At 41.3% G+C, this 26,067-nt stretch overlaps 1 protein-coding gene across 1 annotated transcript in view; it reads left to right on the forward strand.

Annotated features, from left to right (window-relative positions):
* LOC107387684 (heparan sulfate glucosamine 3-O-sulfotransferase 3A1) overlaps positions 1-25,842 on the forward strand; it is a 56,627-nt gene extending 30,785 nt beyond the window's left edge. The window contains exon 2 of the mRNA XM_015962798.3: positions 23,617-25,842. Coding sequence (XP_015818284.1) covers positions 23,617-24,238 — 622 coding nt within the window. The 3' untranslated portion in view covers positions 24,239-25,842. The remainder of the gene's footprint in view (positions 1-23,616) is intronic.
* Positions 25,843-26,067: the final 225 nt, after the last annotated feature.

Below are 26,067 nucleotides of genomic sequence, written 5' to 3' on the forward strand. Positions count from 1 at the left end.
AACGATGCAGGCAGGAAGAAAGAGGGAGGAGGCTGGAAATGAAACAGGAAAAGGAGGCAGGGAGGAAACGGGGAAAGAGACAGTGTAATCACTTTTACACTCCCTGATATTGTTTCTCTCTTGACACTTGACTCTGACCAATATCTTCCATTCCTTTTATTTTTTTCTCCCTTCAGCTCAGCCTAAACAGAAACTTGATCCCCAGGTTTGGAGGCATTGCCTCGCAGTTTTACTGTCTTCCCAACTTTTGACGTAAGCTCTTGACTCCCCGTGCCCCTGAAACGGTCTAAATTTTACTGTCAAATATTTGAGTTTTATTATCCTGCAACTATCAAATTTCACCTAGAATTTGTTATTTGCTGCATTTTCTCTCCGCTTGGGTCAGAAAAGGTGTTTCTTACGAATAATGAAACTTAGGAATGTGCTGGAGTTAAAACCAGCTTTCTGCTGAGAGTAGGCCCACTATATCTGAGAGACATGATGCTGAGTTTACAGTAGACAACCTGTCTTAATTCATTTCTGCGGGATAACATGCTACCTCACTAATTTTGGCTTCTATATGCCAGCGTTTGAGAAGAACAATGTCTTCTCCTCAGATGTTGTTCTATTTTAGATAAATCCCAGATGGTTCACAGCTCTCAGATCTAAGCCAACAACACTCAGATTTCAACTTTTCAAGTTATTTTTCCTTTAATTGTGTGTAGCACAGGACAGTGATTCAGAGTCCAGATACACCACTGTAATCATTTCAGTGCATTGCTATGCTTATCTGTGCTATAAATGTGAGGTGGAAGTACAGCTGAAGATGAAAACAGATGCTTTGAAGATGTGGGTTTGCAGGATTCTGTGGCATCATCTTCACACACTCTTCCTGTTAAAATATGCATTGTGGGATAAAAATAAGGACACAACTGTGTCTAATGTTGGACAGTCAGCATCCACACCCAGCTCCCTTTTCTTTCTTCTGCTTTCACATCCAAGGAGTTATCATAAAACAGTCTTAGCTACTGAAACTTCACCCATTGCTTTCCTTCTTTTAGACATCACTAATCTATTAGGACCCACTCGCTCTCCATGACCTAACACTATGTGACAGGTAGGGTTGTCACGGTATGAAAATTTAACCTCACGGTTATTGTGACCAAAATTATCACGGTTTTCGGTATTATCGCGGTATTTTTTAAACGGTGTTGCATATGTTCAGAAAGCATTGATAGTCCTGTTCTACACAAACTGAAATAGTTCTGAAAAGGTTTAATATTGTTTATTAAACCTAAAATAACACAAAGCCTTAGCAAAAGTGCAACTTTTCACAAGTAAAGGAACAAATAGCTTATTTTTCTGGAACTTGTTACAGTAGTCAGTGCAGGTTTAAATTATACAAATCCAAACATTCAAAACATAAACAATATGTAAACAAATCAAAGAAACACCACTTGTTTTCTCATATACTTGTTTTCTTCATTATCAAAATGAAAATCTAAAACTCCAGTCCACACTTGACTTGAGCACTGTACAAGTCAACCTTAAAAAATATTTATTTAAAATAAATATCCACTTTAAACAAATTACTAAAATAACTACTACACTATGTAATCAAATCCAAATGTTCAAGTATAAATGGCATTGAATAAGTAAACAAATCCATGACAAGGAACTAATTGTATATTTCTCTTCATCATCAACAAATAAGATGCTTCATCCAGCAACAGGGTGTCCGTGACACGGTTTAACTGCTGGCAGAGGACGCTGCGGCTGCAGTTTATAGTGACTCGTTGCATTCTCCCTCAACCAAAAGTCCTCACGTCATGCATTTCAGCTAAAATGCTAATGTTATCTTACCTTGCACTGGCTGTAGAGACGTGGGTGATCGTCACGCAGATGTGCCATTAGATTCGAAGTGTTACCTTCTGCAGACACTTGTTTCCTGCACGTTCTGCAAACGGGATAGCCGTCTTCTATTAACTGTCCCTCAGCATTTTTCAGAAATCCCAAATATGCCCATACTTCCGATTTAGTCTTCTTTGAGGGCGGATGGATGTCCTGGGCGCTGCCGTCTCCTCCTTCGGCCATTATTTCAGCTTCAAAGTTTTGGTGCCGTTGCAAATTAAAAAGTGCGTGTGCGCGCAGCGGGAACTTCAGCTGAAGCGACGGTGGCTGGTAAGGGTCATCGCGCCGAAACCGCGGCCACGGTAAACCCACCGAGATAATATAGTTTTTTAAAAACTGGACGGTTATTTTTATTGTCAACTTTTTTACCGGGGTTTACCGCTATACCGGTTACCGTGACAACCCTAGTGACAGGATCAGCCAGTGTGAGGTCAGTGACAAGGCTATTCTCCTAGCATTTGCCAATAATGTTTTTCACTATTTTCCTCATCTCTGAGAGGCTCTGGTACCTTCATAGACTGAAACACTACTCACCCCAAGCCCTGATACAACATTCCCATATCTGGTCGGGATGCACCTATGCAGTAGAAGATCACTTCATGCTAGCACAATGCTGATGGTGTAATATGGTTGTAGTTTAGGCACAAGGCCAGCATGACCTCTCATCTTTAATCCCTCATTGGCCAAGCTCATTTGGTGTGTGTGTGTGCAGGAATGGTACTGGGCTTGTGTTTATATAGCACCAAATTGGGTTCTACAACTCCCCCAAGGAGCTTTACAACTAACCAGTGATTTACCCACACTGGTAATGATGAGCTACAATGAAGCCACAGCTGCCCAGGGGCACACTGACAGAAGTGAGGCTGCAGGACACTGGCATCACCGGTCCATTTGACCACCACCTACTGGCAAAGCAGGTGAAGTGTCTTGCCCAAGGACACAACAACTGCAACAGATGGGATGCAAACCTGCAATTCTCCAGCTATAGGGCAGGCTGCGGACTTCTCTGCCACAGTAGCCGCTAGTAATATGTAACTGAATTACTCATGGATAGTATGGATATTCTGCCACCACACTCCACACAGGAGTTTAACACATACAATAAGTACCATGATAATAAGCCACTATAATGTTTAAACATGTCTTGTGCATTCTCAAAATAATTTTCAACCAACCATGCATACTTTTAATCCCACTACTCTTTCAATATGTGTCTGAAGACATCAGCATGGCACTCTAAAAATTGTGACATGGAATTAATGGCATGACATCTGAATGGAAAACACCCTTATATGGGAAGTCCAGCAGTCATGTCTTCCTCGTTGCCTTACTTTATGGATAACTGGCCATGTAATAAGTTTAACATGTGTGCTTGTAATAATCTGTTTCAAAACCGTACATCAAATCACTCTAGTTTCCTTTTGTGTGTGTGTGTGTGTATATATATATATATATATATATATATATATATATATATATATAGGTAAAGAAGAGCGTCACCTGTCATGCAATTATGAGTTGCATCATCAGTAGGCACCAGTGAGGCTAAAGGCCATTGGATAAGTTGATAATCGTACAAAAACTTGTTCTTATTTATCTTTTGCTTCTTACATATTAGAAAAAGTAGAATTTCAGCACCCATATTCATTATGCTACTTAAAAAAATTCAAACCATTCTAAACAATTAATTAAAATTGCTGTTTTATTCATCTTCACATTGCTAAAACCTACTAAAATGTTTGACAAAAACTGACAGGTTAAATGAGTTCTTCACCTCTCATAAGAGACACTGTGTAGTAGATTGTAACCACAATGCTGAGAAAGTAGGAGGTCTTTGTTGTTGTGCCATTAAAAGTTGACAGGGTTGTCTTTTTGCCAGCTCATATCTGCAGCTGTGCTTGCAGAAGGATCAGAAGCTGGGCTCAAGCTATCACAATTCAGCCTTTGTATTTTTAAATCCCAAGCTATTGTGTCTTTACTTTTACTTTTCTTCATATTTGATTTTCTTTGTCTTTCAACCCAAGCAGTAGGAAGAGGCAAAATATCTGAATCTGCTCCAGCAGAAATGTGGCCCATAACAGATATTTTAAAGTGATAGTGTATGTGGCATAGTCTGCAGCTTGAAATGTGTATATTGAATATTTTAGCAGCTTGAAAAATCCCCATAGCAATGGTCCCAAAGACAAAAGCCCTTTGTTATGGGCCATTATCACAATGGTGGCCCCTTAAATCTTTTCATTTGGCTCTGAACAAATTCAGTTTTAAATTTGCTCTCACTAATTTGACACAGGGCTTTTCAAATTTTCTATTCAAATCAGGCTTAAATTTAAATTTTAAATACCCATCTAAATGAGTCCTATTTCAGTTCTCTGAGCATTTTTTAACACTTGAAACTAAAGAAAATTATAAGAAAAGCTTAACATTTCTCAATAAAACCACCTTTATTAGATGAGAGAACATTCAAAAACACAATACTCTGAAAATGAGCCTTGGTATTAAAACCAAGTTTAGGTGTCTTATCTTCCACAAGCTCCTGATTCCCTTAAAACTGACTTGGCAGAATGAAAAATGGAAGTGAGCTTTTTCTAAATCCAATCCCACTGAAGTGTCATTTCCACCAGCTCTGTGTTGAGCTGCTTGGAGCTCTGAACAAGTGGGTCACAGAATTATGACAAACCAATAGTAGTGCTGTCTGAGAATTGACCCAAAGCTAACCGCCGGTGTAATGACATTTCCTGTAATACAGACTTCCTTTCTGGTTATATGCAGCAGTACGTTTTTGGAATAATTTGGTTTAATACACTAAATGTCTGCCTACTGCTTTGAGTTTAGGTGTGTTTTTATTTTCTTTAGGTAATAATCAAAAATGGTCCTGTGTCTTGGTTAAAACATGCTTCACCCCAAACACGTCCAACTCAAATTCACCTCTAATAGAAGATGTAGAAGTTCCTGACTGGCACATCACCCATCACATTTCTTTCTTTCCAGTGAGAAAGCAGAGTCCGGGTACTTTGGGTTAGGCTCTACAATCTCTGGTGCTGAGGTCACTGAGATGGTCAGAAATCTTCTTGGTGGCTAGGCTCCATAGGTGGATGAAGTATGCCCAGAGTTCTTAAAGGCTTTAGATGTTGTAGGGTTGTGTTTGCTGACGTGGCTCTGCAATATCGTGTGGACATCGGGGGCAGTTCGACTGGACTGGCAGACCAGGGTGGTGGTCCCCCTATTGAAAAAAGGGGACAGCAGGATGTGTTCCAACTACAGGGGGATCACACTCCTGAGCGTCCCTGGTAAAGTCTAGTCAAAGGTTCTGGAGAGGAGGGTCCATCGGATTGTTGAACCTTGGATTCAGGAAGAACAATGTGGTTTTCGTCCTGGCCGTGGAACACTAGACCACCTCTATATCCTTAGATTGGTCCTGGAGGGTGCATGGGAGTTTGCCCAGCCAATCTACTTGTGTTTTGTGGATTTGGAGAAGGCATTCAACAGCGTCCCTCGGGAGGCCCTTTGGGGGGTACTTCAGGAGTATGCGGTAACATGCCCTCTGATACAAGCTGTTAGGTCCCTCGTTTCCGGTGAAAGTTGAACTCCGCCAAAGCAGACTTTTTTCATTGATTCTGTTCATAGGTTTTATGGACAGGATTTATAGGTGCAGTCAAGGTGTTGAGGGGATCTGTTTTGGTGGTCTGAGGATTGAATCTCTGCTTTTTGCAGATGATGTGTTCCTGTTGGCTTCATCAGAACGTGATCCCCTGCTATCACTCTGAAGCAGCTGGGATGACAATCAGTTCCTTTAAATCCAACACCATGGTCTTGAGTCAAAAAAGGGTAGAATGCCTTCTCCAGGTCAGGGATGAGATCCTGCCCCAAGTGCACCAGAGGATATGAGCGGATATGAACGATTGTGTGTAAAATATATTTATTTTTGGGTGACACCACTTTAGGAATGTTACTGTGGCCATGCGTAGCTGGAGCAGATCAACAATCAGCGCTCTGCATCTTCTCTGCTCAAAAGCGTCCCCAGAGTCCATATAAATAATATAATATATATATAACCAGGGGCATTTTGTGGGTGAGCCAGGCTCCCATTAGCTCCTCCGTAATTCAGACCCTGGCTACACGTGAAAATGTTGCACAGTGTAGGCTTGGCTTAATTTTTTTTTACACTCAACAACCAGATAATAGTTACGTTTTTAAGTTCCTGACCTCAAATGTTCTCATAATTCTTTCTCTATTTTGTCAAGTGCAACCAAATATTTGAACCCAGCCTTACTTACATGTAAAACACTTGCCATCTTTAAACCAATATACATTTGGTCACTTAATGTACCTTTTTAACATTTATGCTCCTAATTTAGATCCAGATTTTTTTCAAAAAGAAGTTTGCTGCTAACAATTCTCCTTCTGACTAATGCAGAGTTTTGCATTCTCACCTCCCAACTCATCTGTTGCTCTGTGTCACATGCTACCCACTAATCTCAGCCACTCAATTCCTCACCCCACCTTCTGCGTCCCACCTCCCTGTGCTGATACAAAATCTGGATCTGGAGGTCAAGTCGTAGAGGATTCAAACTGGCTCAAATGCATCCCTGAAAACATGGCCTCCTTCCGCCGCTTTTCCAAGAGGCCATGAATAATTCACAAACAAGTTGCTATCAACCTAAGGCTTACTTTTTCCTCCTTGCGCAATAAACTGGGGGACACTCGACCTCAAGGAAAAAGAACAATTCTGTAAAATTACTGCTAACAAATTTATAAGGACTCACTGCAAAGCTAACTCTATAAATATTTTACTACATCGCATAGAGGTTTTCATACATAAAGAGGAAAACAAGGAGGAAACCCTTAAAGCTCCACCATAGCGATTTATATTTGCAAGATTTTAATAAATATGTTTTTTTTGCCACTGTGAGAAATATTCTTATCCAGAGTTTTTTTATTTTTTATTTATGAGTTTAAGATGTAAGTGTATGTTAAACAAAACAGACGTTTTCCAAGTTTCCAGACTATAAATTAAATAAACTACTACAAGTTTTCCAGACTTGGGCTGGAGGACCACAGCTTTACATGTTTTTCTTATGTCTTTAATCAGGAGAGGACAGAAAATTTCTGTCTCCAGTTTCTCATCTTCATTTATCTTTTAATAACAATAGGATGTTATTAACGTAACAAGCTATTTCACATAGAACATCTGAGTTGTAGATATTTCCAATTTCTGTCTAATTTCCTGCTCTGCCTCCAATCAGAGTCCCTACGTTTAACTTGTTCAAATCCTCCTCGTCAGCTTTAACGCATAAATACTCAGTCTGACAGCGAATTTCATGTTATTTAAAAACTGTCAGTTTTCTTCATGGTAGCATTGTTATCTTACATGTTCTCTGAGTTTTTTTTTCTTCTACTTGCTGTTTATCAGACCTTGTCATTTCCTAAAGGAAAGCAGTTTCCGACATCCTCCCATTTTGTTTTCCAAAACTATTGAACAGTCTTATCTGGCGATGTAACATGGCTTCCTATCATTCAACAATTCCCATAAAATGTATTTTTTTATATATTCCAGTGAATAATCTCTCAAAGTAAAATTTTCAGACTTTGCTTTGACTTAATTTTTAAAAGGCCCAAACATCACATGGTTCCTGTTTAAAAATGTAATCCACTTCTAAAAAGCATTTTCTTTTTGTATACATTTTGAGAAATGAAAGTAGAGAATGACTAAAAATGCACTTCCAGACTATTCCCATTTAAAGGACATAAATTGAAATTTACTTTAAAAAAATTGTTCAATCATGAGAAAAGCTCTTCACATTATTTTTATATTAAACATAACTTCAGTTTCTCTCATTGGCCTTGTTAAATGTTGCACAACACTGCATTTCAACAAGAGAAACATACCGTTGTTTTAACTACCTACATTTATAAAAGTGCTCTTTAAGTCCAGGATGGTTTATAATTCATTTATTATATCCAAATTTGTCAGTCAGGTAGCTTTTCCCTTAAACCATGTCCTAGGGGTCTGTGGGGAGATGCTTAGAAAACCACCAGACATGTTTGAACCACCTCAACTGACTGCTTCCAATGAGGAGCAGTAGCAATTTTACTCCAAGCTACGGTGATGGAGCTCTTCATCTCTATATCTGAGCCTTGTCACCCTGTGGAGAACTACTTATGTCTGGGATGATGTTTCTTTGGTCATGATTCAAATCACATGTTTGTAGACAAGGGCAGAAACACAAACGGGTGGGTAAATCAAGAGCTTTGCTTTTCACCTCAATGACATCAGATACACTACAATACATCATTGCAACACCCTCGTAGCTGACGACAACTCCAGTCTGTTGGTCCATTTCTTGTTCCATCTTACGATCATTTGCAAACAGCGATGAACAGAAACTCCTCTAGTTGAGGCAAAGACCCATTTTCAACCTGGGAGGATGCATGAGGGAGCATTTCACCTTTGGAGAAGCTGACTCATCCCAGTCACTTCACACTTCGCTGTGAAGTGGCTTGGAGATGCCAATAGAACCACTTCATGTATTAAGGGCACATATGAGACCCTGAGGTTCTTAAAACAGAGAATCTCCTCTACAACGACGTCTTGGAAACCAGTTCATGAATCCTGTAAACTGGATCTGAGAAAAGAGGCAACCCTTGTGAAGTCCAACCATCACTAGGAATGAGTTCTTGGTTTTGAGATGCAGATGCAGCTTTGGTAGAAAATAACACTTGGCTTTATAGATCGACACACTGAAGTAGCACAAATGAACTACTGAACAAAGTTGGTATGGAATCACTTGGGTTAAGACTGAGTAATTCAAGCCATGCTAATTAAATTGAGGAAAACTTCACTGAGAAGAAGGATTTTCAACTGTAAAATGAAGGTACTCAGGCAAAGGTGAGACCGTGCATGGATTATAAAGCTGGTGGAGGAAATAAAACTGTGCCACTGTTCACAAAGCTTAAGATTATCCTGATTATAACTGGGGGAAGAAGCTCCTATTTCTTACCATTTAGCTTCTTCTAATAAATACCTTTTCCAAAAATGTAATTCATGCAAAGGTTCAGTTTGAGTCGAATGAAAATGTCTTTCTGGTGTTATCATAAGAGCCCAGGAAATTATTTTCTGTAGCTGCAACACAAATATCCCACCTCACATGTTTTCTTTTGGGTCACTTTATGTGTGGCGGCTCTGCCAGCGGTTACAGCTCACAGAGCAGGTAAAGGACTGTGTTTTCACGCAACGCTGCTCGAGCAGTAAGGCTCCAAGCTGAAGGGAGTGGGGTTTTTCCCACCACTACATGCTGGCCATTACTCTAAATCACCCACCTACTTCCTCCTCCTCCTCCTTCTCCTCTTCCTTCTTTATCCATTGACCTCCACGAGCATCTACTGACCTGGAAAATATCTGGAGAGTCCAATCCACTGAAAGCGGCGCTGGTCATTCCGTCGCCTGCAAACAGCAGAAATATTGAGCCAATTACAAGATTATTATCTAGTGGTGGTGGCAGGAGCACGCTGCAGGAGTGTATTTATGCCTGCCAGAGCTCCCTGCAGGAAGAAGAAAAATGAATCAAAGGTTGGAGAGGGAGAAGCGGTCTGCACTCGCTTGCCTCTTAGGTCTCTATGTTGTTACAACTCCTTTCATTTGACAGACTATGGCCAAGCTCCAAACAGCTCCCCAAAAGGTCAAAGCTAACTAGAAAGTGGCTCAGTTGGAGCCAATTGTGTTTCAGCATTTTACTTGTTGCTAATTTACTTCCTGCCATCATGTTATGCATATACGTGATTACTGTAAGGAAAAAAAAAAGACTTTTGGAGCACCCATTTGCTTCCTTCATGTGGTGGTGAGACATGAGTCACAGAGCCTGAACATGACTGCAGAGCCGAGTTGGTTTGTAAGTTAGACTCATGCAGAGGGGATAGCAATGATGCATCAGACTTTTTATTTAAAACTAGTTGGTCTATACACAAGCTTACAAAGGACTCATTGAGTGATGTACAGCCTGTTACAGCACACACTGGATTTACTTTTGGCCTGCTAGTTATTTCCATATGAGAGAAAGGATGCACAGGAACAGTTTGTAATACTCTGCCATGTACACCAACTGTTTTGTTATGCTGTAAACATCTAAGTCATTCTTAATATTTGTCTTGTTTCACTCCACTACCTTTGCCAAACAAGTGAAGCAATTAAAGCTCGTGTTCGTGTTTGGTTTTGGGGGGCTGCCTCTCGTTTCCTGAGTGGATCCCACCGCCCGTGTTTTATGCGTCAGCGTACTTTGGGAGTTGTGCTTTAGCAGCACTGTAAAGACATCAAAGCAGATTCTGGAGCTGCTGTAAATCTCAAACATTCTGTCATCCGTTACATCACCTTCAGTATCGTGGCCTCTAAAGTTTTCTTTGGATGCAGCTGCTGGTGTACAGTGGAAAGAACTACTCAACTGTAGTTCATTTACAGTAAACTAGTGTTCATTGCAGCCATACAAAGGAAAAGGGTTTATTTAGATGTTTTTAATACCACCTTAGCAAATGTCCTAATACTGGGAATTTTAATTAATTACATTTTAAAAACAGAATCAGATGTTTAGAATTTTGCAGATATATTAATTTAGACACAGGACAGGAATGTGTGTAGCAAAGATTTTTTATGCAGAAATGAGTGAAACATTTTTTCATTATTTGGGTGATTCATCAAAACAGCATAGCTAGTATATCACTAGGTTGATACTGCTGGTAATGGGATCTGTTTGCTGAATTGAGATGGAGTTTCAGAAGTGTCTCAAAAACTTCGCTGGAGTTTTTAGGCTGATTCACAGGTCACATGGCCTCACTTTCATTTTACAGGAATTGTGAACATGTTTAAAAAGTGATCATCTACCTTGAACACTTTTCAGTGTAGTTTGCTTGAATCCAAAATTTTAACATATTGGTGTCTTAAACTTTATGTGAGCCTAAAATAGCTTGCACATATTTTTTACCTATTTTACTTATTTATGGTTTTATTATCTGTTTTAGACCTTGTGTCTTTAATAAAGTGGTTGATTGATTGGTTGATTGATTGATTGATTGCTTGATTGATTGATTGATTGATTGATTGATTAACAAACGTGAGTCACCTTTGGGGGAAATTGGCAAATACGTTATTGCAGACGAAAAAGGAGAACAGAGGTCTAATTGAGATACTTTGTGACGAAATCACAATCAGCAAATGTTTGCGAATGTCACACTTATGTTGCAATTTATTTCCATTTTTGACATATGCAAACATGTCCTAAACACCAGGGGCCTCATTTATCAAGCTTGCTTACGCACAAAACGGGGTAGGAAAACTGCGTAAGAAACTTTCCATGCAAACTTTGGGATTTATGAAAGTAAACTTAGCGGAAAAATGTGCGCAACATTAAGTTGATGTCATGTTCCTGAGCCGAGGTGAGTGCTCCTCTTCCAACCTGACCATCTCTGAGCTGATTACCCACAGGTGAGGAGCGGAGGGGGCTGCAGCTGCACAAGATTTCAAATCCAATCCAATCAAATCAAATCGCTTTTATTGTCACGTCACTTGTGCAGGTACACTGGTACAGTACATGCGAGTGAAATTCTTGTGTGCGAGCTTCACAGCAACAATTGTGCAAAATACAATAACGTAAAACAATCAAAGTATAAAAATGCAAATCTAAGTAATAATATATATAGTATGTAAGGTATACATTCCTAAATGTGTGTGCTATTTTATTTTTTATTTTTCTACGTGTGTGCATTTGAGTGTATAATGCGTATATACATATTTAACCAATGAATAAAGTAAACAATAAAATATACAGAGGTTGGTATGTGCAAAACAGTGGCATTAATGTACAGTATGGAGTGTGTAATGTTGGAGTTTCAGTAGTGAGGGTGAGGTGTCTGCGAAGTGTTCAGCAGTCTGATGGCCTGATGGAAAAAGCTGTCTCTCAGTCTGCTGGTTCTGGACCGGATGCTGCAGAACCTCCTTCCTGATGGAAGTAGTCTGAACAGTTTATGGCTGGGGTGACTTGAGTCCTTGATGATCCTCCCCGCTTTCCTCAGGCACCGCTTCCTGTAGATGTCTTGGAGGGAGGGAAGCTCACCTCCAATAATCCTTTCTGCACACCGCACTACTCTCTGGAGAGCTTTGCGGTTGTAAGCGGTGCTGTTGCCATACCAGGTGGAGATGCATCCAGTGAGGATGCTCTCAATGCCACAGTGATAGAAGGTCCTGAGGATGCGGCGGCTCATGCCAAATCTTTTCAGTCTCCTGAGAAAGAAGAGGCGCTGCTGTGCCTTCTTCCTGTATTGTTCGTGTGCACTGACCACGTAAGATCCTCAGTCAGATGAACACCAAGGAAACGGAAGCTGCTCACCCTCTCCACAGCGTCGCCGTTGATGGTGATGGGAGTGTGTATTCCTCTGCACCTCCGAAAGTCCATTATCAACTCCTTTGTCTTTGTCACGTTGAGGGTGAGACGGTTGTCCTGACACCAGTGGGTCAGGGCGCTGATCTCCTCCCTGCAGGCCGTCTCATCGTCGTCGGTGATGAGACCCACCACTGTGGTGTCGTCCGCAAACTTCACAATGATGTTTGAGTTTCTAGTGGCCATGCAGTCGTAGGTGTAGAGTGAGTACAGGAGAGGGCTCAGCGCACACCCCTGTGGAGCACCAGTGTTCAGTGTGAATCAGGAACTCGGATATAAAAGGAGGATGGAGACACCTCACTACGCCGGATGATTGCTTCAGTTTAGGTAGCCCCCAGCCACTCGTACTTGTTACTTGTTTGTTCGCTTGACTCGTCTTGGAATATTTGGATTTTGAACTTGGACTGTTTTTGGATTACGCTTTTGGATTACCCTCACGTCTAGTGTTTGTTTGCCTCTCTCAGGATCTCTACACACCCTGCCTCATCCTCGCCGCTTGAACTCCAGATCTCCTGTACTACGTCACATCCTCCTCCGTTGTTACCGTCTGGACCCTCTCTGCTACCTCACGCATCCTGGATCACTCATCCGCTTCCCGGCACTCACCTTGGCTTCACCGCCTCCCTCGTTCACCACGAACGCTACATGGAAAAGAGCTGTACAGCTCACTTCCCACTGGACTTTCCAGTGCTACTTCTGCTCCCGTTTCTAAATAAAGTACTTTTCTTTAACTCACCCAGTATCGTCGAGTCGATTCTGCATGTCTTGGGTTAGACACTTACCTCGAGTCATGACAGTTGACCAAGGACATTGCTTATGCACATTTTGGACATAGAGAGCACCTGCAGTGCTGCTGCTGAGAAGGATACAATTATGAATTCCAGCAGCATTACCACTTGTACTGCTTCGTTTTTACATAGAACAAGACCCCCACACGCGAGCGCACACACACGCACACACACAGCCTGAAGTGCAGAATACGGAATGCTGAATATCAGCAGGGGACAGATTGAGACAGAATGTCATGCGTCTGTGACAGTGTGAGTGTCCTGTCACTGTGACCCAATTGATCATGCGCCCTGGCTACTTGGACAAGGGAGATCTCTGTTTGGCTGATTGGTTAGCGTGCGCGACTCTCACCTGGGAGCCTGGGGATTGAATCCTGATCGGACCATTTTTTTTATATATACCGGCCACAGATCTCTCTGAAGAACTCACAACATTGACGGCTTCAGCAACGCTGTGCCGCTCTGATGATTTTCTGTTATTTGTTTTGCCAAGGCTGTGACCTCCAAAAAGCACTTCCTTTCGGTTTTCCACTTCACCCACAAGTGCCTCAATTTCTTTTTTTTCTTCTTTTTTTCTTTTCTTTTTTTTTTTTACCGTGTCCTGTCTGGCTGTGAAGCAAGCAGAATTGACGTCTGAATGCTGGTAACAAGCCTTACAGATTTACTCTCAGGTGGAGCATCAAAGCGTCTGCTTTTAATGTCACGCCTGATATTTAAAACTTTATTGTTATTGTTTTTGAATGTTTTGTAATTCCGACCAGACACGGAGACAGAGGTGAAAGAGAAAGGAAAAGGAAAGGGGGGGAGGGGGGGGGAGGTTGGGGGGGGGGGGGGGGGTTCACAAAAATAAACAATAATGAACAAGAGTCTGCTTCTAGACCTGCAGAAAAAGACAAAAAAAAAGCAAAATGGCAAAAAAAGGGACACAACAACAATACAACAAGATCAAGCTATCCCTGCATCAACTTGATGAAGAAATATATAATCAACATTGCTTAACCAAAGAGGCTAGGAGGGAGCTCTGGCCGTCTGGTTGGGGTCTGGGGTGGTAGGTTGCTGTGCTCAGCGTTGGGCGGGGGAGCCTGCTCATCAGCACCCCAGCAGAAAGGGTCAAACTCTGGTTACCAGTGATGGTTGTACCCAATGTGCAGCAGTACCGGGACCAGAGTGAATAGGGTGTGTATGGGGAGCATGAGTGGGTGTCCGGCGTGCATTTTTGTAAGTATTGGGTTGTATGTGCATGTGTGAGCATGAGGGAGGGAGTGTGTGACTGTGTTTGTGTACGACTGTATATGTCAGGTGGGGCCTTTGACTCCTCCCCTCTCCTGGAACTTCTTTTGATGATATAGATCTTCGCCCCCCCTCCCCCTGCTACATCTGGTGAGAGGGGTTGTGCCTTGGTCTGCCTGAGTGTTCGTGGCAACCGGGTCTGGGGGTTTAAGATTTTGGCATCTGCCTGATAGATCCCGGTGGCTGCCTGGTGGCGTCTGGGTCCCTGGGTTCTGCTGGGTCCCTGGCGGGGGTGGTCCCCCCTGGGTCCCGGGCTCGGCCGGCTAGGGGGTGGGAGGCTGCGGGCGGGCCTGTGGGCTTGCCGCTGATGTCTCCCGGGACTCTGCTGGTTGTGGCCCCTTGGGGCAATCCTCTGTGCCTCTCGAGGGGGGCGGGGACCTTTGTGGTTGCAGTCTCCTTGGGGTTCCTGTGTTCTGGGGCAGCGCCTGGATCTCTGAGACTTGGAGCTCCCCCCGTCTCCTGCGCATCTTTGGGGGGCAGATCTGTGGTCCCTCACACTCTCTGTTGGACGCTTCTATAGAGAAACCTTAAATAAACAAGTGCGTGTACATACAGAGGTGCTCACATGGTGCTCTCAAAAGTATGGGCTTGGGCACGTTCAACACAGGTCTTAAGACTATGGTGGGCACTTAATGCACTGTGATTTATTATCGTGATTCTTCAAGTGCCTCAATTTCTGCTTTTTTGAAATTGCGCTTCCTTGATCTGCCTTGATCTACGGTCGCCATCGTCATTTGTGGAGCGCTGCAACAGCCGGCTTATGTATATGCATGAGATCCACAAGGCACTTTGAATTGACTATTTATGGCAGTAAGTGGGCGTGGTGAGGGCTGACTGTACCGTGCGGCACTGTAATTTTTTTGCTGTAGTAAAAAAAGGCGTCTGGCAATGGTGCAAACATCTTTTTTTTTTTAAGAAATGCTTTTAGCACTTCTACTTGTTGTGGTTTTAAAGACCTCAAAGTCATTCAGAACAGAGGAAAGAGCCGCAGCGAACTCCGCCGCTGTCCTCGTTGTTTATGAGAAACTGAGCATCGCTGTGTGTGACGTCCGCGACACAGTATTTTCTTAGCTGTGGTCAAAAATGGCATCTGGGGACAGCGCAAACATCTTTCTTTAGAAGAAAGGCTTTTAGCGCTTCTGATTGTTTTTTAAAGACATGTCCAAGTCATTTAGAACAGAGGAAAGAGTTGCGGCGAACCTCGCTTCAGTCGCCATGTTCAACAAGCTCTGCATTATGGTGTGCGACGTACGCTACTCAGAGCTGATTGGCTCGGTTAGAATTCCAGTTAGAGGGTGGGGTTATTTAAATAGGAGAGTTCCCAGACCCTTTCTCTGTGCAGAATTAAACAGAGGAGGAGTCTGGCAAGCCAGGCTAAGTTTTCTTACCTTTTAATACACTGCCTGGCCAAAAAAGAAATTGGCACCTGAATTTAACTAAGCAAATAGGTACATGCCTCCTGTTGGATAATTACTGCATGGGTCAAATTCTAGAGTTTCACCATCTATTTTGTATCAGAAGCTAATGCAGGAGATAAGAGTAGGAGACTATTTTCATGTTCAGCATATATAAAAAACCCAGTGACCGATTACAATAAAAAAAATAATGATTAAAAAATATTTTTAATGAACCACACCTTTAAACAATCATGTTGAAAGACACATCTTATGGTCTGTTTGAGAAGGGTCAGATCATTGGCATGCATCAAGCAGAGAAAACATCTAAGGAGATTGTAGAAATTACTAAAACTGGGTTAACTCTCTCAGGCTCAAAATAAGTTTTGATAAAAGGATGAACAACTAATTCCTTCTGGGGTACTTCAGAGTTAAAAAAGGCTCATGAAATACGTATGTGGAGTAACCAGTTAGGTAGTTTTTAACTGTTGCAAATCTGCAACGCCTGCCTCCATAGGGTTAAGAACTGTCCAACCCATTATTAAAAACTGGTCTTATGAGTCCAGATGGACCCTGTTCCAGAGTGATGGTGCATCAGGGTAAGAAGAGAGGCAGATGAAACGATGCACCCATCATGTCTAGTGCTAGGGATGTCCCGATCACGTTTTTTGCCCCCGAGTCCGAGTCATTTGATTTTGAGAATTTGTCGATACCGAGTCCCGATCCGATACTTTTGATACATAAAAAAATAAATAAAGAAAAGGAAGAAACTGTTCCAGAATGTTTCTTATCTTTTATTTAATTACCTTTTTATTTTAATTTTTTACAACATATCACTTCTGTGAGGTAGCTTGAACAATCAAGTAATAAATAACATAAATTCTTTACTTTTGGACCTTTATTGCAAATATAAAAAGTCTAATATAAAAACAGATAGCACTTCAACTTTAAATACTTGGCAGGGGTCTATTTTGCCTCAGCCCCCAAAATGCTTAGATACGTCCCTGGGCATGGGACGGAGTTTTGAAGATGATCTGAATTGTGTCAACTATATAAATACTACATGCTGATAAATTATTGCTTTATACAGGTACAAACGTGTAGTGGGATAAATTACCTACATTTTATTTTTTAAAGAACTTTTGTTTTGTTTTCTTGGTTTTTATTTTCCTATCTTCCTGTCCTTTCTGTCTCTGATCTTCCTGCATCTCCCAGTCCTCCAGAAAAACTCCTACCTGCTTCCTTCCTTTTCACCTCACAAGTAACTTTTTAACTAGCAGATCAAATTGATCTATTGACCGCAAAAAAAGCGGAGTGTGCGCGCTGCTCTGCCCGGCTCAGCCAGTGACGAGCGCTGCAGCGGGGGCAGCACGAGCGCGTCCACACGTCATGCTCAAATACAGACAGAACTTACCAGAGAGAAAATGAACGAACACGAATGACTGTGTGTTAATTATATATTTTTTGGTGTCACCACTTAGAAACTTAGAAAATGTTACTGTGGCTGTGTGCAGAACACAGTTGGAGTTCATGAATAATCAGCGGTCTGTCTGCCGCTCTCTGCATCTCTGTTCAAAAGAATCCCCGCTACGCTGAGTCCACATAAATAATATAATATAGGTAGAAACTGGATCTTTTTTGTGCTCCTTCTGGATGGATAAGTTAAGGGCATCGGGGAGCCTGACAACCTTTAAGGAGAACCAAGTTGCTCTCCTGTAATTTGAACCCAGTATCCAAGTCCGGATCGAGCCTTGAATCGGGAAGTAAAGCCCGAGTCCCAATCAGTCTGAAACCACGTGATCGGGGCAAATTTCTGGTCATGTGATCAAATTGGGACATCCCTACCTAGTGCCTACTGTACAAGCCTGTGGGGGCAGTGCTATGATCTGGGCTTGCTGCAGTTGGTCAGGTCTAGGTTCAGCAACAGGATGTGCTCCAAGAATGAGGTCAGCTGACTACCTGAATATACTGATTGGCCAGGTTATTCCATCTTCCCTGACGACACGGGCATATTCCAATATGACAGTGCCAGGATTCATCAGGCTCAAATAGTTAAAGAGTGGTTCAGGGAGCATGAGACATCATTTTCACACATGGATTGGTCACCACAGAGTCCAGACCTTCACCCCATTGAGAATCTTTGGGATGTGCTGGAAAAGGCCTTGTGCAGTGGTCAGACTCTTCCATCATCAATTCAAAATCTTGGTGTCACATTAACGCAACAGTGGATGGAGAAATTCAGAAATTTATAGAAACAATGCTACAGGGAATGTGTGTGTAATCAAAGCTAAAGGCAGTCCATTATTAGGGTGTGACCTTATTTTTTGTGTGGCAACCTTTTTTATGTTGGGCAGTGTAGATTTATAATAAACATATATAAATTATTTCATCTTACAACTCAGCAACTCCGTACCAAACAAAATGCTATGTGCTCATGTTTTTAGTGTTTTTGTACTTCTACTGTCTTTATGAATTTAATTATCTTGCTATTACAAATCTTCTGTTTTCATCAATTGGCTTTTTTTTTTCATCAATAGTTTTTCCGACCCGTAGGACCTCAAAACTGCTAATATTTATCTTCTAAACGCTGTCTCTCAAAAGATATTTTAGCAGCCTTAGGGTGATACAGTGCTAAATCAACATGAACTGCGAGTAAAAATAAACTTCAGTTTTCAAGTTAATAAAAAAGTTTACCCACCAAATTTGATTCTTATTACACAAAGTACTTCACTTAAAACCTGACGAATTTTAATCAAACTAAATATTTGAGTGGTTTCTGACTTCTATAATACCGGACCAACGTACCTCAGACTTCCCTGACCCCAAGGACCTCCCGAGTTGCCAGCTCTGCCTCACCTCTGCTGCAAGTGCATCAACCACAAAACAAGCTTAGTACGCACCATCAAATATAGATGACTCCTTTAGTACCGACTCATTTCCTTTTCATAACACAATAATGTTAGTGTTTGTATTGTGAATTTGTTCTGTTTTAGAACTCAAGTTGCTCCCAGGTCAGTGTGATCATAGTAAAGGCTGAAAGACAGCTGGACTTCCTGCCTGTCTGTAAGCCCCTGCTTATCAATAATTAGTCTTTTTTTTTCTTTTTACTAAGGGTTTCTTAGCTTAAATGGACATTGTAATGCCACAAAACATCGGTTTTGTTTAAAAGCACCATCATACAGATTCACTTGGACTGCCGGTGTGATGAAGCAGAACTAACATTAGACGAAAGGAACCTTGTCCGTGCTCCTTTAAACACGGCTTTAAGAAACACCCCTGGCACTGAAAAGGCTCTTGGGGTCAGGTGACGGTCAGTGTTGCAGGCTGATACTGAGATATGTCCATTTGTTGTTGACGCTGTGCTTATCCACCACTTCCTTGTTTCTCTTGTGCTGACCTCATGAACTGTTCCTCAAAGAGAAGATCTACTCAGCTTGCCCAGTGACGAGAACTGGATTTGTTCTGATATTAATCTAAAGTTTTGACTTGCAGCTTCTAGACTCATTTCACTTCAGATACTGAGCTCAACGTGCAGCTGTCTAAATGCCACAGCTAATCTTAAGAACAAAAATTACAGGCCTGTGCTTTCACTTCAGCACTTTAGGATTTTATATTAAAGACTCCAATCTCTGTGATGGCTGTAAGAGCCATGAACATCAGTAGGTGGCAAAGAAGAACTATTGAGATGTCAGACCTGCTAATCCTGCTTACTAATTCTCTCTTTCCCTCCTGTGCTTTGGGCCAGTATCCAACTGGGATGCAACTGTGTCTGACTAGTTGGAAACTAGTACATGAAAATCCTTAGTTGGACTGGAATGATGTTGGACAGTTTTTTAAGAAATTTTGTAAGTGGTCACATGAATTTTGGACTGTTGTGGAATGATTCCTTGTTGCAGTTTAATTACTGAGTTAGCCTAGTGAACCACACCAAATTCTTGCTTTGCAAAGTTTGGTCTAGGAACGTTCCACTGGAACCTCTGCGGCCCCTAGCAGTATTCTGGCGGGCCAATCACAGCTGTCAATCAGGGTTTCAAACCGCTAGAGCGCTATGATTGGTCCACTGTGGTAGGCCAATCACAGCGTTCTATCGGCTTTGTGGGCCAATCAGCACACCGGGTCTCTGCGGGCTGCAAAGTAGGAGCAAATGGGCAGCTGATGTGATTGGCTCTCAAAGGCATTGATCAGAATTTGCAGATCATGTTTTTTTTTTCCACCGAGATCAGCCGAAGATTCTTCTTCCAGTCTGTTGACTGGGAATCGAAATGAAAAAATTTGAACGATTCTAGGAAAAATGGACACTAATCGATGCTCAGTGCCCAACCCTAACATTTATTCCATCTCCCTACTTTCGTATTAACATCCAAAAGCAACACCTCTGGTTTATGAATGTGCATCTGTATCCGACAAGCAGAGCTAAAACAGTGTTATTATTTTCACGTTGTGCTGTTTATTCATAAATACATTTTTAAGGTGTGTTTAAGTCATCTAATCAATATATCTGCAGTGGTCTACTAGGAATGAATGCTATGTAAGTCCTTCTTGGGGGGAAAAATATACAGGTGCACCATTTCCAGGAAATATTAGTGAACCACATCCCAGCTGAGTTTCAGAAGATATTTGGACACCGCAGATTGGATAACAGTGTGACTCTACCACTGACTTGCAACACAGATGTTTTATCTCCACAAGTAACACAAACCTGGAGGAGTTCTGCCGTGTGGTGAAGATGCTAATTCTAATGTTTGGCTTCTGCTAGTTGAGATGTTCTCTGCTGTTTCCTAGCGAAAAATATGAAGTACTGTCTGCAGTATATCCCAGAGCAGAGTGAGAAGTTAACGGGTTAAATCATACATCATTCCTGAAAGGGAAAACTCCAGATTGCAGCTTTATTGTAAATGTTCTAAGCAAGTTAAATGACTGACCAGTTAAACAAATGAATCTAATATGAATCTAAGATGTAAACTATGATTTACTCTAATAATGCACACATCATGGTGTAGCTACTTTTACTATTAGTCCAAACACATTGGCTAATATAGCTGAAATTGTTTTACTTACTCGCTGATGCCAGCTTGGTATAAGTATGGCATTACAAACAGAAACATATAAAACGCGACACACAGACTTCACTTAAATACAAAACGATGCCGCATCACAGCAGCAGGGTGAGCATGTTCCAGATGTTGGTGTTACAGTGGCACTGCAGTTTAAAGAAAGCACTTCTTCACATTATCTGCATCAGGTGTATTTTTAGTTTACCCAATTTTTACCTGACTTAAGTCTTGGGCCACAGGTGTCAAACTCAAGCCCTCGGGCAAATTTTGGCCTGCAGTCTAATTATATCTGGTCCACGAGATTAAATATCAAAAATATATGGGAAAAAAAAGCCCGTCGGCCCATTTGTTCGCAAAGATTACAAATCCCATAGTGGATAGTCAAGCCATCCCCTCTTTTGTACTTCTTGTCATTAACATCTGTGCTACCAGTATTGGCGTCTGCAGTGTTGCCCTCCTCAGTTTCAGACAAACTGAAAAAACTCCTTTTGTTCAGCGCCGAGTTTAATCAGCAATTTGAAAAAAATGGAGATTTCAGTGGTTTAGTAATCTGTTCGTGGCCGAAATATAAAGTTCTCAAGCAACCTCTAGACGGAGCTGACATAACTCCAGCTCAAGTCAGAGCATAACTCTGTGACTGCTGCAGTTTTTATCTTTCCTCCCCGACACACTGACCAACTCTGTGCACATGCTGCTCAGATTACCTCCATGTTATGTTCAGTTGCACAAACCAATGTGAGCAGTTGTTGTCTGAGATTAAGATGAACAAAACAACGCAGGAGTATCACTGATGAACTCCTTCCTCAGCTCAGTCCCCAACCCGAGATACAGGTATCTGGCTGGAACAGGTGAGCATCAGAGTGGAGCAAACTGAGCTTAAATTATTGTTTTTAATGCTTCTTTTTTTTTTTTTTGCTCCAAAGCATGAAAGTTAATAGGTGAGATTACATTTTAATTTAAGAGAATTATTAAGCAGAAGCATATTTCATATTCATCGTGATTGTGTCTATTTGTTAAAAGCTCACTGCAGCCAACTTCTCAGTGACCTCTGCCTCATTTTCTCCCATTTATGTTAAATGGAGCATGATCGTCTAGCTGCAGAGCAAAAGCACTGAGCCCGTCAATCATTAACACGCAGGAGCTGCTCGTTGTTGGCGTTGCCATCAGACGTTCATGACCAACACTCAACTGGAGAGTCGTCTTAAGATGCTCTCCCTCCTTTGGGGTCTCAGCAGATTTGTCACTGGTGGAAAACTTTTTGTTTACCTAAGAACAGCACAGGCCACTTAGCCGGTGCCCATCCTCACTTTGAGCAGCACCGACCGAGCAGATGAATAATTGACGGCTTCATTCTGTACTTTGGTGAATTTTAAAGCTGTATTCTGCAGAGACTCTAAATGGTGAAGGGAGGGATGGTTAATCATTCATGGGCTGCTTTTACCCGCTTTGCTTAAGGTCACTGTCCTTACGGAGGCTGAGCAGAGGAAAAGTGGTGAAAGAGGGAGATGATGCAGAAAAAAATAAACGTGCAAAAATAAACAGAAAATATTTCACTAAATAAAGCACATGTGTTTTGCTTTTAGTGAACCATGTGGTTTCTAAAGACCTTTATCCTCAGCATTTACTTTAATAGAGATGAACAGTTTAAATTAGGTTTCTTGTTATATTACAGTGATAGAAACGTTTTTGATGTCTTCTACACAAAAGATGGAGACAGAAAGGTAATCAAATTGCAAAAGTCACACGGATCAATAATTTGAGTGGAATGGCCATAGTGCTGGTTTACATATTGATATTCTTCTTCCCTCCCCACATGGCAGTGACGCATAACCTGTTCTCAGATGCATCAAAGCAAAGCCCCTTAAACAAACACTACATGTTTATCTACAGAAAATTGCTTGAATATGGTGCAAACAAAGGAAATAGTTCGTAGCCACTTTTGTAAATTTTGACAGAATATCCAGAAGTGGAAATAAATGCTGAAATCTCGCAGTCAAATCTGAACAAAATGACATTATCAGCGTCCACTTTAATAGAATAGTTAGTTATATTTGTGGTTGTGATTTGATTTTAGGATGTGTAGTGATGCAATACTACTCCCAATTTTTTATTCCATTTTTATCTGGCTGGTGTGTTTTAAAGAATAGCTAAATTAGAGTCACACTTTTTTAGTAGAGATATATACTTTTTTACATCAGCTTAAATATGGTGCAAATTTATGGAAAAAAATGCAGTTTCCCCAGAAAATGACTTTTTTTTTACATGGAATGTATACAATTGAATATTCTGTGAAATGTTATGTTAGACTTTTTTTTTTTACTAAATACACCAGCAAATATTTCATTTGCTGCACAATTTAATCTTCAAAAATTCAACAAAAATGAGGTGACCTCCTGGTAAGTAATCGTCACTCGATTGAGTCAACACCTCACTGTTGTCACGTGATCAGAGAAGGATCATTTTATTGGCAAAAAGCCACTCAATTCGATTGAGTGACGTATAATTTGGCTTGGGTCTCCAGGACGTCGCCTCAGTTGTTTATGTTGAAATTCTGTTGTTGAACTTTTGAAGAAGAAATTCCGCAGCTGAATTTTTACCGATTACATTTTTGCTGATGTATTTTAATTCGAATACATTATTTCACAGATTGAATATTCAATTGAGTGACTGGATTCAAGTTTATCGAGTTTTTTGTCATAATGCTGGACAGATGCATCAGTCAGGAACGATGGTAGAATAAATAATTCCTTTTCCCTTCTTTGTCTTCTCATTTCTCCAGGGATCTGATGCCGAAGACCCTAGAGGGCCAGATCACCATGGAGAAAACCCCCAGCTACTTTGTGACCCGAGAAGCTCCAGCGAGGATATCGGCCATGTCCCGGGACACCAAAGTGATCGTGGTAGTGAGGGACCCCGTCACCAGAGCTATCTCAGACTACACACAGACGCTGTCTAAGAAGCCCGATATTCCTTCATTTGAGAGCCTCACCTTCAAAAACAGGACTACAGGTCTCATCGACACCTCTTGGAGCGCCATCCAGATTGGCATCTATGCCAAACACCTGGACAACTGGCTGCAGTACTTCCCCATGGACCAGATCCTTTTTGTGAGCGGTGAGCGTTTGATCAGCGACCCAGCTGGTGAGCTGGGCCGGGTCCAGGACTTCTTAGGCCTCAAGAGGATCATTACAGACAAACACTTTTACTTCAACCAGACAAAAGGATTCCCGTGCCTCAAGAAAGCAGAGGGAAGCAGCAAACCCCACTGCTTGGGAAAAACCAAAGGGCGAACCCATCCGAACATTGATCCAGAGGTGGTGCAGAGGCTACGGGACTTCTATAGACCCTTCAACATGAAGTTCTACCAGATGACGGGACGTTTTTTTGGCTGGGATGATTGAATGTGTTTTTTGTTTTTGGTACATGTGGAGTGCCAGAAACACTGCAGTGGAGTTCTGGGGCCAGACACACCATAGAACAAGAATTCAACACTCTGAGTTTACTGTTGTTATATTATGAGGATAAAGTCTCGTTTTGGTTAGTTGGAGAGATGTTAAGATCATAACTGTATTCTTTATGAATGAGGGGCTCATTCAAGTTTATTATCAATATTTGCTTATGATATTTAAATTGCATAACATCTTAGAGTTATTAAAACACTCTTGCAGAGCAGGTTTTATTTAAAAAAACACAATTTTAATGATGGTTTGGTTATCAAAATCACATTAATGGTTGTGTGTGTGTGTGTGTGTGTGTGTGTGTGTGTGTGTGTGTGTGTGTGTGTGTGTGTGTGTGTGTGTGTGTGTGTGTGTGTGTGTGTGTTTAAGGATTGTCCACCACTAACTCTTTGTCTACATTTTTTTATTTTTCTATCCAACATTAGTTATTTAACTGTTGTTTCAAATACTATTTTTATCTCAAATGACATAATAAACACTCAGGACTGCATGCTCTGTTTTGTTTCATGTTGTGAGTTTGTGTTCTCACCATCGTCGTTCCCACAGCTCCTTACTGAGCAATATGCAACTGTTACAGGAGAAGGAAAAAGCCTAATCTCTTCACCTTAGATATGCAATAATTCTCTGTTCTGTACCTCCGTCATCACTTTCTCCTCATCTACACACACGTTTTATTTTATGAGTTGTTGAAAGATTTACATCATATCTCCATGCACTGTCTGAAAAAAAAAACTTTTTCTTTAGCTTGGAAATTTTGGGATGTGAAGCTGAGATTATTTTGTAACAGCATTTCTTTAACAGAATGAGTCAAATCTGATGGTTTGGGTGAGTTAATGTTATATTTTGAACGTGCAAAGCTGCTTTTACAAATTAACATGGTTTTAGCAAGAATAATAGAAAGAGACATGAAGTGTTCATGTATTTTTGAAGTATATTTATTCAGAAAGTGTATGTTTGTATTTTAAATAACTCCTCAGCGAATGATTATTATGCTTCTCATGCCTTTATGATTTCTAAACCACTTCAGTTTCCAGTCATTTCTGTATGTTTTACATCTACAGAGATGAAGGCAGTGTGTGAGCACTTCACTTCCAGAGCTGTGAGTTTGTTATTTCAGAGGTCGTTTCTCCACCTCCAGTTAATGAAGCCACCAGGCAAAGACAGCACTCTGTGTTATTTAAGCAACATCGACTCCAGTGGAGGCAAAAGGTTTTCAAAACTGTGACTCAGATTTCCTCAACATGCCTCCTGGAGAAGGGAATCCGCTGGAGGTGACTGGTCCGTTTTTTTTATGCTGAACTCAGTTTTTAAACCCCAGGAACATGAGAACAACGACCCAGTTGTGTTCCTAACTTCAAACTTCGTGCAGCATGAGACATGTTCTGAAAGCAGATATGCCTGAAAAAATACACAATCAGCCATGTTTTTGGTATCAGAAACTGAAAAGGTGAAGGTTTAAAAGGCATTGCAGTATGTAACCAATCTAACTGCTATTTGGATTGTCGCTGGGTTTTAAAGCACTGCTCAAATAAAAGATGCTCTATGTAGACGCTCGCCTGCGTGTTTTCTAATTTGGCCTCGAGTCCACCTAAAATCACCAAGTTTAAATCAAAACCTGCTACATTAAAGACAAAACATTATGATTATTACAGTGCTGCTCACAGAGCTAACAAGCTCAGCTGCCGGCAGAGTCATAACATTGCTCGGCTGCTGCTTCATATCTCCTCTCGCACACCTTGACACATTGTCTCTGCTTATCTTTGTCCAGCCTC

Source organism: Nothobranchius furzeri, chromosome 16 (assembly GCF_043380555.1).
Source record: "Nothobranchius furzeri strain GRZ-AD chromosome 16, NfurGRZ-RIMD1, whole genome shotgun sequence".
Classification (NCBI taxonomy): domain Eukaryota; kingdom Metazoa; phylum Chordata; class Actinopteri; order Cyprinodontiformes; family Nothobranchiidae; genus Nothobranchius; species Nothobranchius furzeri.